General features: G+C 39.2%; 1 protein-coding gene across 2 annotated transcripts in view; it reads right to left on the bottom strand.

Annotated features, from left to right (window-relative positions):
* Positions 1 to 3,328: 3,328 nt before the first annotated feature.
* The window catches only part of PARP15 (poly(ADP-ribose) polymerase family member 15), a 47,040-nt gene continuing 36,413 nt past the window's right edge, over positions 3,329 to 13,955 (bottom strand). For both annotated transcript variants that reach the window (XM_059391065.1, XM_059391066.1), the window contains exons 10-12: positions 9,603 to 9,736; positions 6,023 to 6,197; positions 3,329 to 5,713 (exon numbers count right to left, since the gene is read on the bottom strand). In XM_059391065.1, the coding sequence (XP_059247048.1) occupies positions 5,424 to 5,713; positions 6,023 to 6,197; positions 9,603 to 9,736 (599 nt within the window). In that variant the 3' untranslated portion in view covers positions 3,329 to 5,423. The remainder of the gene's footprint in view (positions 5,714 to 6,022; positions 6,198 to 9,602; positions 9,737 to 13,955) is intronic.

The following is a 13,955-nucleotide window of genomic DNA, read 5'->3' as shown; positions in this document are numbered from 1 at the left end:
GTACTATTTGTGTCTTGCCTTCCAATTTTTAGTTTAAAACTGTAATATCTATTTTTTCAGCATAATTTTGGCATTATCTTATTTAACCCTGGAAAGTGGCAAGGCAGGTGTTATTATCTTAACATGTCTTAGATTCTAAAATTCCTTTTGGAGGGGGCTCTTTTTTCATTTATACAGAAAATTTTGATTTTTTTTTATTGACCCCCAGATTTGTTCAATTTTTGTGGTTGATTTTGTGTTGGTGAGTACTTTCCTTATTTCAGGTACTTTGATTGGTGTTTTAGTGGAGTTAGTATGAAAGAAACCCCATCCTGCACTATAAACTACAAAGGCCTTCAGAGAAGCATTTTCATTCTTTTTTCAATCTTTTGCAGAAAGTTTGTTCTGGTCCTGTAAAAATCCTTGCTAGTGTATTCTATCTGACTATGTGCAATGTGAACAAGGTGTTGTGAGGTGAAGGGGATGCTGGGTTTGGGTGTGGAGAAACAGGAGCACATTAGGCACATAAAAGGGCACATAAAAGGTTTGGATTGAAGAAGTGGGGGTGGATGTTGTAGAAGTCAAAATTACTTATTCAACAGGTTTTTATTATAGAATTGTAATTGTAGGCAACAAGAGGCTTTGGAGACATAAATTATTATGTTGAAAATGTCCTTTTTAACGAGTTAAGAAAAAGAAATTTAGAAGTTATTTATACCCTGGTGACCACAAAGGTAATACAAACAGAGAGGGAGGCGAAGCAGAGGTCTTTTAAAATTAAGTCACTAGAAGTTCCAGCATGGGGAATTATAGTCCATGGTAATGTGATGGTGTTGTTGTATGGTGACAGGCGGTAACTACACTCGTGATAAGCTCAGCATAACGTATAGAGTTGTCCAGTCAGTACGTGTACACCCGAAACTAATGTAACATTCTCTGTCAACTGTACTTCAATTACTATTAAAATCATTATCACTCTGAGAGTTTAATTACAAGATTTCCTTCGTATGTTTACTAAGAGTGGCAGAAAAGTCCAAAGCTTGTGTGAGATAATAAAAAATATTATGTTTTATATCTTTATTATTTTTATATCTTGGCTTCTATCCCCGGTTCCTGGCTCAGAGCCATTAGAAGCATCTTTTGATCTCAAATTTGGTCTTTGACCTTACTTCCTGACACAGAGTTCCTAAATACCTTTGAATTTCTTGGGTGTGTATCTTTGGTTCTAATGAAATGACTTTTGCTGGTTTCCTGGATGGGAACCAGTCACGAAAAAGACCAAGCCACAATTAGAAGGCTTGGAGCTCCATCCCCTATTCTCCAAGCAAGGGCAGAGGGTCTGGAAATTGAGTTAATGATCATTCATTGCCTGCGTGTTAAAATCTCCACAAAAATCCCAAAGGTATGAGCTACAGGGAGCTTCCAAGTTGAAGAACAGGTGAAAGTGCTGGGAGAGTGACATGCCCTGAGAAAACATGACCCTTCCTATGTGCCTTCTTATGTGACCCTTCCTATGTGCCTTGCCCAATGTAACTCTCCATCTGCACCCTTCATCATAGCCTTTCAGAATAAACAAGTGAGTGTAAGTGTTTCCCTGAGTTCTGTGAGCCATTGTAGCAAATAAATCAAGCCCAAGGAGGGGGTTGTGGGAACAAGGGTTCATAGCCTTGACTCACAGTCAGTCAGAAGTACAGAGAACCACCCGGGATTTGCTGTTGGCATTTGTAATACAGGAGGAGGTGAGACAGACAGTCTGGTGGGGCTGAGCCCTTAACCCGTGGGATCTGACGTTATTTTCAAGCAGATAGTGTCAGAATTGAGTAAAATTGTGGGACTCCCAGCTTGTACTGCAGAGGATGGCTTAGAGCTGGGGAAAACTGCAGACATTTGCTGTCAGTGTTGTGAGTATGGAAAGGAGAGTAAAGGAGAAACAGACAGCAAGAGTTTTTCCTACACAGCTTGTAAGCGGAATAATTTAATCAATTAAGCTCATAAAGCCTATTTACTATAAGAAACTGCATTTGTTCAAATAAACTATTGAGCAGAAATCGAATTGATCATAGCTGTAAAAGATGATGACATAGCGTTTACCAGCACTGTGATAATTAACCCACTACCTGTAAATGAATTCACAGACCCCGTGTTCAATGAACACATCTGCATACATACTACATGGATTTTATTTCTCTACCATAGATGAAGAAAAAAATTTAAAAATGTTTCCTCTGATTCATCCAAGCAGCGCGTGTGTCCTCATTCCTCCACAAGTGAAGGGAAGGACTGGAGGTGAAAGAAAGGAATGAGAAGGGAAAAATGCTAAGAGAAGAAAAGAGAGAGGGGGAGAGAAGATACATGGGACAGTAAGCCATCTGACTGCCGGTCAGAGCTGTGCCTCAGGATCTCTGGTCTCAGATCAGTCAGGTACCATCAGCCAGAACTCTGGAAATCCATACAAAAGAAACCCATTTGGAAAGTAATTAGCGAAGTTAAAGATTTCTAATTTGCGTTAACCTGAAATGGTGGGTTATTAGGAAAGAAGTCAAGAACATTCTAATAATATGGATGGAGAATGCCAAGCAAACAGGGAGGGAGATAGACATAAAGGAGGGAAAGGCATTTAGCTTCAGACTAATGGAAGGTGGAATTTATAATAGCGGTATAATGATCAGTTGGCTGGGGGCACCTGGTTGGCTTAGTCGGTTAAGCATCTGCCTTTGGCTCAGATCACAATCTCAGGGATCAAGTCCTGCATCAGGCTCCCTACTCAGGAAGGAGTCGGCTTCTTCCTCTCTCGCTCCCCCTGCTTGTGCTCTCTCTCTCTGTCAAATAAATAAATTAAATAAATCAACAAATCAATAAGTAAAATTAATATCGACTGACTTAATTTTGTTCCTCAAGAAACCATCACAACTTTAATAACATGGATGTACTATACTCAAGACTTCCATGTCATATAGTGAAGTAGGAGTACAGCAAAATAAATTGGGGGGTTTTTGAGTAACAGCATTGGAGGAGACAGAAGACAGCAGTTTACATTGCAACTAAAAGCCTACCTAACCTAAGTAAAAAGGGTCCTTTTATGTTCTAACCTGGCTCACTAGGATTCTACACTGGAGTTGGGAGCCAAAGCCCATGTACAAACAGAGAATTATTTAGACTTGTTTTGCTCTCTAGGACTGTATTTTCTCTCAAGAAGTTCAGGATGTGGTGTCTCACTGAAAGTAGATTATGCTCTTTGGATCTCATAATCCAACCATACATTTATCTAGCGTTATAAGGCACCCTACTTTGACATGACATTTACAGTGAAATGCTATATGTACAGTGAAATGCTATGCAACCATCAAAATGATAGATAAGATATTTAATGACATGGGGCAAATAACACAGATACGTTACAAAAGAAAATTGGATTATTAAACTATAAGGAAAGATGATGACATTTAAAAAAACTTTACATTTTATATATATACATAAAAGGAAAATATACAGTGGAATAACTTGACCATTAAGATGATGTTTACAGGAAAAATTAATAACATGAGAGTAACACTTATAATGTTAAACGAAAAAGGTAGATATAATATTGTGTAATTAAGTAAGTGAATAAAGTGTGACTTTGACTTTGTTAAAGGTGGATGTAGAAGAAAGGAGAAGGGAGAAGAGAACATAAGAATTTTGCCAGTGGGGGACACCTGGGTGGCCCAGTAGGTTAAAGCCTCTGCCTTCGGCTCAGGTCATGATCCCAGGGTCCCAGGGTTGAGCCCCGCATCAGGCTCTCTGCTCAGCAGGGAGCCTGCTTCCCTCTCTCTCTCTCTCTGCCTACTTGTGATCTGTCTGTCAAACAAATAAATAAAATATTTAAAAAAAAGAATGTTGGCAGTGGTTTCCTCTGAAATGTTCCTCTGAATGTTGCAATTATGAGTGATACAGTATGGTGAAGGGAGTTATTTTCTTTAAACTTCCCTGTACTCCTTTTAATGTGCATCTGCTTATTTATGATGATGTAAACACTTCTTAAATGTCTTCAATTCCTGATAAGTAACGCTTCAGGATAAGCTGCTAAGTATTTCAAGAATTTACCTAACTCTAGTATAATAGAGGGAAGAGATGAATCTGAAGGGCCACCATCTGTAAAAAGAATGATAAATGCTCAGTGCCCTCCAGAAGGTGAGACAGCGACCAGCAGGCAATAGACACAGAAGAAGAGATTTCAACTCATGTGTAAACAAGAGTTTTCTAATAGTTACAGTTGTCTTGGGATGGAATAAGTTATTCTTAAGATGAAGAAGTGGTCAAGCAGAGACTCGAGGGCTTTTTGCCCTGGGAGTATGGATGGGTGAGGAGAAAATTGAGAGGACAGTGAGCTTAGATGACCTCTAGAGTCCTTTTCACTGCTAACATTTAATCAATGTATCAGTCCTTCACTCATCTATACAGCTTCTAAGATGGTCCCCGACAATCTCTGTCCACTGGTGTCCAGGTCCTGTGTAATTCCTGGTTACACTGAAAGAGCTGATCTGTGGAACCAACAGGATGCTGTGGAAAAGGTGGAGTATGACTCAGAAGCTAGGTCATAAAAGACATCATGGCTTCAGCCTGTCTCTCTCCTGAATTACTGGCTGTGGAATACCACATCATGAGCAATGTAAGCAGCCTGGAGATGACTATGGGAAGAAAAACTGAGGACTTCTTTCAACCAGCAAAAACTCTATAGCTATCTGAGTGATTTATCTTGGAAGCAGATCTTCCAGCTCTAATCAAGCCACTGCAGAACACTGCATCCCCTGCTGACATCTTTATTCACCTTTAGGAGAAACCCTAAGTCAGAATGACCCAGCTAAGCCACACCTGAAATCCTTATCCACTAAGCCCTTAAATTTTGTAGTAAGTTGTCATGTAGCATCAGATAGTGGTACAACACATTTTTACCTGATTTACTCCATAACAGATTTGATTCAGTCATTCTAGCTGAACTATAGCTACTAAGTACTTCTTCAGGGGGGCAAAATTCTTAGCGCTTACAGATACACATTAGCAGCCTATTCATTTAACAGTACAGTTGAGCCCAGCACAGTTTAATGTCTTAACATGCTCTATTAGAGCAATGACATCTTGGCTTTAAAGAGATTCGTCTTATTTCTTCTCTACTAGACAAAAGTAATGTGCTCTTTGTTCTTTGACACATTTGGTGTCTGTAAATAGTTGTAGCTATAATTATGTCACCCACATTTCTTAGCTTCCACCCATCAGTATGCTCAGAAAAGAGGTATGCTACAAATTGCAATAGAGCATTCTTGAAAGGCTGTTTTCAGCATTTTAGCACCTAACAGAGACATTTTTATCTACATAAACAAGCCAAAGGCAAAGACAAAAATTCTATAAATTTGTTCTTATAAATAGACAACTAAACAATCTCTTAGAGGTTAAAAAAAAACCATTTTTTAACACCTAAAAGTTATGAGATATTCTGGGTAAGCTTGATTATCAGAGAATACCACAAATAGACTTGGATGTTGTGTATCATCTGTGACAGAGTCAAAGAGATCTGTGGGATTGTGAGGATTCTTTGACGGAGGGGTAACTAATCTTGCATGTCCGCATGTGTAGACTCCTGTAAGCACTCGTACAACATAAACACGCTTTCTCCCATTGCTGTCTGGTGTGGAGTATTTATCATTAGCAGAATATTTGGCATTAACAGCAAAATAGGTTCCTTGTCCATAAGCTGCTCCTATAAAGAGAAAGACAAAAAGTCTTCCTAAAAACAGAAAATTATCACAGTATGTAGGACCATGCCCAAACCTGACACATTTTTGTAATGTCGTTCTTGCCCACCCAAGCCAGTTTTCATCATTTCTACAATTCACTCCCTCTAGCCTTAGAAGGTTGCCAGCCTCCTTTCTGGTGAAACACAAAGAACTCGACCCTGATAATGACAAGATGGCTGCCGTCTATGGTTCTACACTGCTTGGGTGTGAACAGTCAACACTAGAGTTCTCATTCATGTCATTCTAGTCAGCCAGATTACTTGCTTCCTTACCATTCTTCCCAGCATAACTGCGATTAAAGCCATGCTCATTGACATATGGCACTGAGTCTGCATCTGTCCCATGGAACAGGATTCTCTCATTATCTGTATGGCCATTCTTCATGTCCATGTGGTTTTTCTTTATCTGGTAGCTCTGCCAGATGCATACATTCTGTATCCTTTCAATCTACAAATGACAAAAAGCAAAATATTTTGAAAATGACTTTAGAGCTCAGTGTATTGTGCTTGTTGTGGATTTAAAATAGCAAGTTAGAGGAGGAGGAGGACTGGAGGACGGGATAAAGGAAAAAGAAAAGAAAATGCAAATCAACAGCCAATTAATTCAGAGAATAGGTAACTTTCTGCTTTTATTTTTTTTTAATATTTTATTCATTTATTTGCCAGAGAATGAGAGAGAGAGAGAAAGAGCGCACAAGCAGGGAATGGCAGGCAGACGGAGAAGCAGGCTCCCTGTTGAGCAAGGAGCCCAATGCAGGACTCAATCTCAGGACCCCAAGACATGACCTGAGCTGAAGGCAGACACTTAACTGACTGAACCATCCAGGCACCTCTGCTTTCTGCCCTTAGGAAAAGGCTAGGTTAAGAATACCTATACTTTGTAATAGTGCTTATTATAATCTATTTTATATAATAGAATTTATGTTATATAAAAACATTTGCCTATAGATATTATCCTGAATTCCTGGAGATTCATTCACATTCAAATTCTTATTCAAGGGGCACCTGAGTGGCTCAGTTGGTTAAGTGTCTAACTCTTGATTTTGGCATAGATTGTGATCTTAGGGTTATGATAGAATCCCATGTCAGGCTCCACACTGGGCTTGGAGCCTGTTTAAGATTCTTTGTCTCTCCCTCTCTCTCAGCTCCTCCCCCATTTCTCTCTCTCTCTTTCCCCTTTATAAATAAATAAATAAATAAGGGGTGCCTGAGTGGTTCAGTCAGTTAAGCATCTCACTCCTTTTTTTTAAATTTTAAGATTTATTTATCTATTTGAGAGAGAGACAGAGACAGAGACACAGAGTACAAGCAGGAAGGGCAGAGGCAGAAGGAGAGAGTATCTCAAGTAGACTCCATGCTGAGCCTGGAGCCAGAAGTGGGGCTCAATCTTATGACCATAAGACAAAACCAAGAGTCAGATAGTCACTGACACTTGACCTCAGGTCAGGTCTTGATCTCACAGTTGTGAGTTCAAGCCCAGTATTAGACTCTATGCTGGGCGTGGAGCTTACTTAAATAATAATAATAATCTAAATAAATTAAAAGAAAATAAAAACAAATTCCTACTCAAAAATTTGTAGTCATTTGGTAATTATTTCCTTAAGTCCTTCTGATCTCTAAAACCATTCCATTGGCTTCTTCCAACAACAGTTCTCCTCCATTGCTCTAATTACGGTCACAAATCACCTCATAACGCTAATGACTATTTCTTTCTAGACTCTCAATAGCATTTCAAACCATGAATCATCCCCTCCTTGAAATTTTGTCTTCCTTTAACTTTTTTTTTCAATATATCATTCTCTACTGGTTCTCCTTCCTTCTAGAAAATGAATCTAATATATACTCAGTAATCATCTATTCAAGATATTCTAGATATTCAGTAGATGATTACTGAGTATATCTACTATGAATGAAGCATGTGTTGGATCTCTGAAAGAAACTTTCAGTGTAGTGGGGGAGAAAGACAAGTTAAAAATCTCTGCCTCTCAGAGTGATAAGGGGTTGGTAAGGAGAACACAACACAGAGTATGAAAGCAAAAGAAAAGGATCCAGGTAATCTAAGTCTAGGGAAAGAGGAAAAAATCTGAAAGCATGATGTCCTAGAAACAAAAGAAGAGAGTTCAAGGAGAACTGTGTGCACCCCCATGTTCACTGCAGCATTATTCATAATAGCTAAGATATGAAAGCAACCCAAGTGTCCAGTGATAGATGAATGGGTAATGAAAATGTCACACACACACACACACACACACACACACACACACACTACTATCCGGATATGAAAAAGCAAAAAATATTGCCATGGACCTTGAGGGCATTATGCTAAGTGAAGTAAGTCAGACAGAGAAGGACAATTACCATATGAGAAGAATGGAGCAGTTACCTATAGCAGGTGTTGAGGAGAAGTCAAGTAATAAAAGCAGGAAGGAAAGTTGTTTTGAGACAGATGAAGATCTCAAGCAGAGTGTTGAAATTCTGCAAAGGGGAATGCATGAAGGAGTTTACGGGAAGAAGCAATAAAGGATTCCAGCACCTGGAGAGTCCAGCAGAGGTGGGCAACCAGGAATTAATAATGATTTTATCTAGGGGCAGCAAGAGAGAAAGTATATTATGGAATTAATCCAAAAGTGAGGTGTTTCAACATGGGTATAATAGAAGAATAAGAGCCAAGAAAGTTGGCCAGATATTGGGTAAACACAATTGAACAAGGTTCTTCTACTCTCAACAGCTTTTAATATCAATGAAGCATCTCCTCCTTTAAATTCTGTCCTTTCTGCAGGAGTCTCTCTCTTTGGATTCTCTTTCTTTCTCAGGAAGAAAGTTCATTCTGTAGGTATTGTGTCCTACGATATGCTAGGCACCAGGATAGGTAATGGGAATGCAACTCCTACTTTAAGAACCCCATTGTCTAATGGGGGAGTCAGGCACATGAAAGCTTATGAAAGCACAATTTCTTAAATGCTATAATGTGGTTGAGTACACAGTTTTATGGAAGTAGCAGCCAGATTTTTAAATGACTAGGATGCCACACCCTGCTCTGATAACAGGGTATGATAATGACCTTCTAATAAACTCCTGTACTTTGCTGGCTCAAATTTTTATGCAGCATGGTGAACATTGTGAGAATCCCTGAACATCCATTCTAATTCATTCCCATTGTACAGCAACTGCTGGTCTGGGTGGAGTTGGACTCACTACAGTTCTCCACTTAAGTGGAGAATTAGGTGGAGCCTAAGTGGGTCTAACCAATCAGGGTAATCTCATGATGGGATTGTACAATGATGGCATTTGACAGCCCAGGTCCAAGCCAACCAGCAAATAGCACTCTTGGGACACAGACTGGTTGGAGTGCTCTGCTCAACTCAAAGCCTGGGACTCTAGTCCAGTGGTTGTGTCCCTTCCATGGGTTGTGAATGGAGGAAGCAGAGACCCTGATTGCCACACACAGCCATCCTACAATTATGAAGAGAGTCCAGCCTCTACATGAAGCTGACTCTGTGGATGGCAAAGCCAGAGAAACTGGATCCAGCTATTCCAAAGACCATCCTACTTCTGGACATTTCTAATACATTTCTCCTTGTTTAATCAGTTTGAATGGGTTTGTTTGTAAATTGTAAGTGAAAGTATCCAAACATATAAATGTCACTTTGGGGAATATTCTTCATTACTGGTAATGAATGAACCATTAGATTTGAAATCTATGGAGGTTGAGTTAGTCTAATTAAAATAAATATAGTAAGGTACAAAGGAAGGAGGAGTGTTATTTTAAAAAGATGGCTTTCATGTTAGTAGTTCTTTGATAGTTAAAAGAAGTAATTTTTTAAAAAGAAGTAATTTTTAAATAAAATATTACCTTCTCTATTTCGTAGGCAGGACAAGTTTCAGAGAACTTGTCCTTTATGGTGTCATATTCTGACTGTCCGGGGAGTAGCTCAATCACACAGGATAGCTGCTGATTCATGTCAGCCCAGTGTTCAGGAAGATTACCTGAAAAGTCAACATTTGGTGAAAACACAATATCCATTTCCAGGGATCTCTGAAAATCAGGGTACTTCCTATGCTCTTATTTCACATTCATCTAATCCTGGTCTTTTGGATAAGAAAAAACAAAACAAAACAAAACAAAAAACAAGAAAGCTACACATTTCAGTTGCTGCTTTTATCCATTCTCAGTTGGTAAACACAGATGGAATAAACAGTTCTGATGTTAATATAACATATATTAACTAATTCTCTAGCTCAAGTATTTAGGTATAATTTCATTCACTATAGCTTGAAATTATAATTTCCCCAGAAAGCTCTATGGAATTAATTCCATAAGAATTAAGTAACTGATGTGTTGGGGTTCCTAGGTGGCTCAATTGGTTGAGCATCCAACTCTGGATATTAGTGGGGTCAGTCTCATGGTCATGAGTTCAAGCCCCACTGTGGGCTCCATAGTGGGTATGAAGCCCACTTTAAAAAAAGTTTTTTTAAAAAAACCTGATGTGTAAACATGAAATCCAATTCATCAATGTTTTCATGTTTATCAGTTTTATTTATTGTGGTTATTATTTTTCTTTTGAAATGTGATTACCTTGTTAAAGATATTTAAAGACATTGTTCTATAGCCTACCTTCTATTTCCAAACTAGAGAAAGCACCATATAAAGAAAACAGTGGAAATACTAAGTAAACACTTTCACATAAGGTGATGATGCTCAAAATTTTCCTTTGCTTTCCAATGGCCTCCAGAACCTTCTAATACATTGAGGCTACACACCAAGTTGCTGAGATGGCATGACAAGTAGAACTATGGACAGACTGTGTTAGAGAAGGAAATGCCAGAAAATGGCAAAACACCACAGGTAAAGGCCAAAGGATTTCTCCTTACAAACAAAGCCAGAATTTACTCATTTTTAGTACAAGATATCCAGGGCTGGGAGAGCAACCAGGTACTCTCTTCCTGTTTAGCAAGTCCATCCAGGGAATGAAGTTCTGTTCACAAAGGCAAGCATCAAAGCCTAATCTGGAAGCGGTCTTCAAATTCTACTTTAAGAGTTTTTCCTGGAGAAGTTTCCCACAGCAGGATGTGTAGTGTGTGCAAATTAAATTCTTTCCATTCTCCCACTTTCCACTCCCTCCAAAGCTTTGGCCTAGTAATGTGAAGTCCTAGGTCTTAGAGTCTCCTCAAACCTGCTACTTTCTTTTCTCCAAATACAGAGGCAAGCCTGAGAAGCAAGTCAAGTTTTTCTTTGGGCTCTCTCTTCCTTTCATGTCATGAGGTTGCAGAGCAGAAAATACCAGGGCTTGGAATCAGAAGACCTGCTCAGCCTCAACCTGTGCCCAGCCACAGGGTATGGAACAAGTAGTATCAAGTTTGAGTGAGTTTTCATTTTCTCTTTTGTAAAATGGAACTGATAGAATCTGCTCTATTTGTCACCTCATGGGATTGTTTCAAGTTTAAAATACAATAAAGGTTGTAAAAACGCTTTTAGGGAATCCTTTACAAACATAGTTATTATTCTTAAAAAAATAATTAAACTTGATATTTTCTATATCCCAGAGGCATTTGCATTTAAAGAAGGAGTAAGGAGCACCTAGGTGGCTCAGTCAGTTGGGCATCCAACTGTTGATTTCAGCTCAGGTCATGGGATCGAGGTCAGTGGCAGGCTCTGTGCTCAGTGCAGTCTGCTTCAGATTTTCTCTCTTTTCCTCTGCCCTTCCCCACCCTTCCACTCTGGCACTCTCTCTTTCTCTCATTTTCCTCTCAAAACTAAAATAAAGAATCTTTAAAAAATAAAAATAAACATAAAAAGGGAGGAAAGTTTAAAGACAAGGGTATTTTCTTGAGATGAACAACTCAAATCACTCCCTTAAACCACACCAAACTACGCTACTTATTCTGCTTGTGGACAGAAGGTGTCCCTGGACAATTTAGAGATGAGAAAGCTGAGCTCCAGGAAGGCTGAGTACTCACATATCCAATGTTACGTGGAAGGCCACCATCCAAGGAAGGAAAGGATTGTGTTCTAGTGACGCTCAGCCCAGTGCTTTATCGGCGGTAATATGATGGCTACCTTTTTTCAAGTGTTTACCAGGTACCAGGCACTTTCCTGAGTGCTTTTCCTATAAATCTCTTTTAAAAGATAAAGCTCAATCTACTTTTCCATTCCCGATGTTTGGGGTAAATGCCCTCCTACACCTCTCCTTGTGCAGCCTGCCTCAGGTTCCTCTCCACAGGTAGGGGTGGGATGACACACCAAGAATCCTGGCTCTGCCTTCAGCTTCGTTCTCTCCACCTTCACAGTCTCCATGGATAGTTGGAGCCACACTCCATGACTTCAACTCCCACCTATTTACATGACTCCCAAATCTGTGTCTCTAGGGTGTGATATTTAATTCGTGCCCAGTAACAGTGCTCTGAATCAATGAATAGCTTAAATGTGCTTTGGAAAAGCAATTGTGTATCATTTGCTCAAATGAAACTCCAAGTTGTCCTCTGTAAGTTCTCTTTAAAGAAGTCCACAAGATGAAAAAAAAAAAAAATCCTCATGATAAATTCTTACTAAAATCCAAGTTTATCTCTGCCAACAAACTTGTTTTTATCTGACATTTTATCTGTATTATTCCTTTCATCTAACAACTATAAGGCAGTTTTGTTGTTGTTTGGTTTTGCCCCAAGTGCCATTCATTGGGTCACTGGTCTGCTCATTTTACTTATCTTTTGTTTGCTTGTCTCTTATTTTTTCTTTTCTTTCTTTCTTTTTTTTTTTTTTTTTTTTTTAAGAGAGAGAAATGAGCAGGGAGAGCAGAGGGAGAGAAGGAGAGAGAATCTTAAGCAGGCTCCATGCCCAGGGCAGAGCCCAACCTGGGGCTCCATCTCATGACCCTGAGACCACATTTAACCGACTGAGCCACCCAGGTACCCCTTTCTGTTTTTTAAATTTCAGAAGTCATTTTAAATTCTTGGTGTAAGCAGGGAGTGGATGAACCAGTTAATTTGTATTTAATAATTTGTATTTAAATACAAATTTTCTTCTGCAAGGACCGAAGGGGGAAATGTTAATTTATATATCCCTTGGTACTCTAGTAGGTATGTGTTATTTTTAACCATCCAGCAGCCTCTTCCCCTTCTTCTGTTAAAAGCATCTTGAATTTCCTTTGGTGAACAACTCTTCCTCATTGCTTCGGAGTGATCCCCTTCAGTTCAAGAATAGAGCATGTGACTCTGGGTTGGCTGATTTGTATAATTCCAGTTCCCTAGCTGCAATGATGACCTAAGCTGATTCAGTCAGAAGGAATTTCTGCCTTATGTGAACAGCTCTGTTCCCAGGCATCACATTCCTGTGATGAGTATATATTACCCCCGGATATACCTTTTCCTATTGGATCTGACTGTGTAGGCATATGGTCCTGAAACTGTTAGCTGCCATCTTTAACCATGTGAAACCTGAGAATAAAGACAACACAGCTGACAAGAGAGTGAGAGATGAAGAAATTCAGATGAAGAAGAGAGATGAAGAAATATATATATAGATTATATAATATGAGCACCTGGATCAAACTGGCCCTGAAGCCAGGTATGCCTGGACTTTAATAGTCATGTGAGTCAATTAATTCCATTTTTCCATAAACCAGTTTAAATTGGATTTTCTATTACTTGCTATTGCAAGAACATTAATAGACCCAACTGCTATTTTCATTTTTATTTACTTTGTGTGTGTGTGTGTAGCTCTTATATGTGTTATATGTGAAGGCACATTGAATAGTTATCAGTAGGTTAAGTATAGAGAGAACTGAAATTCTTACTGGCAGGGTCAGGCAATAATTTCCAGTTTAGAGACAGCTGCTGATGACAGGTGTGCTTCATCACTAGTAAAACCCACACTGCTCTATGAGTGAGTGCCCAAAATGGGCAAAAACCGTGATTGCAAGAGGAAGCTGCTTTTCTAGTTATTTTCACAGCAGTACAGAAGCCTCAAAATGGGGAAAGAGGAGCAGGTCAATAGATACTTAAACATAATGCATAAACACCCATCTTACAGAGAAGAAACTAGGAATCTGCCTGCTCAGGAAGTAGTACAACCAAATGGCCCTGACCACTCCCTTCTTCAATCTGCTTCCATTGTCAGGCTAACTTGTCTAGTGGTGGATAATCAATAAATGAGTATCGGTCAGCTAGTTCATAGCTACAAGGAGCACTGAGGGTCGATAATAATCCATAA

The sequence above is a fragment of the Mustela nigripes genome, chromosome 2 (assembly GCF_022355385.1).
Source record: "Mustela nigripes isolate SB6536 chromosome 2, MUSNIG.SB6536, whole genome shotgun sequence".
NCBI classification, from domain to species: domain Eukaryota; kingdom Metazoa; phylum Chordata; class Mammalia; order Carnivora; family Mustelidae; genus Mustela; species Mustela nigripes.
This window is presented reverse-complemented; position numbering and strand designations above follow the sequence as displayed.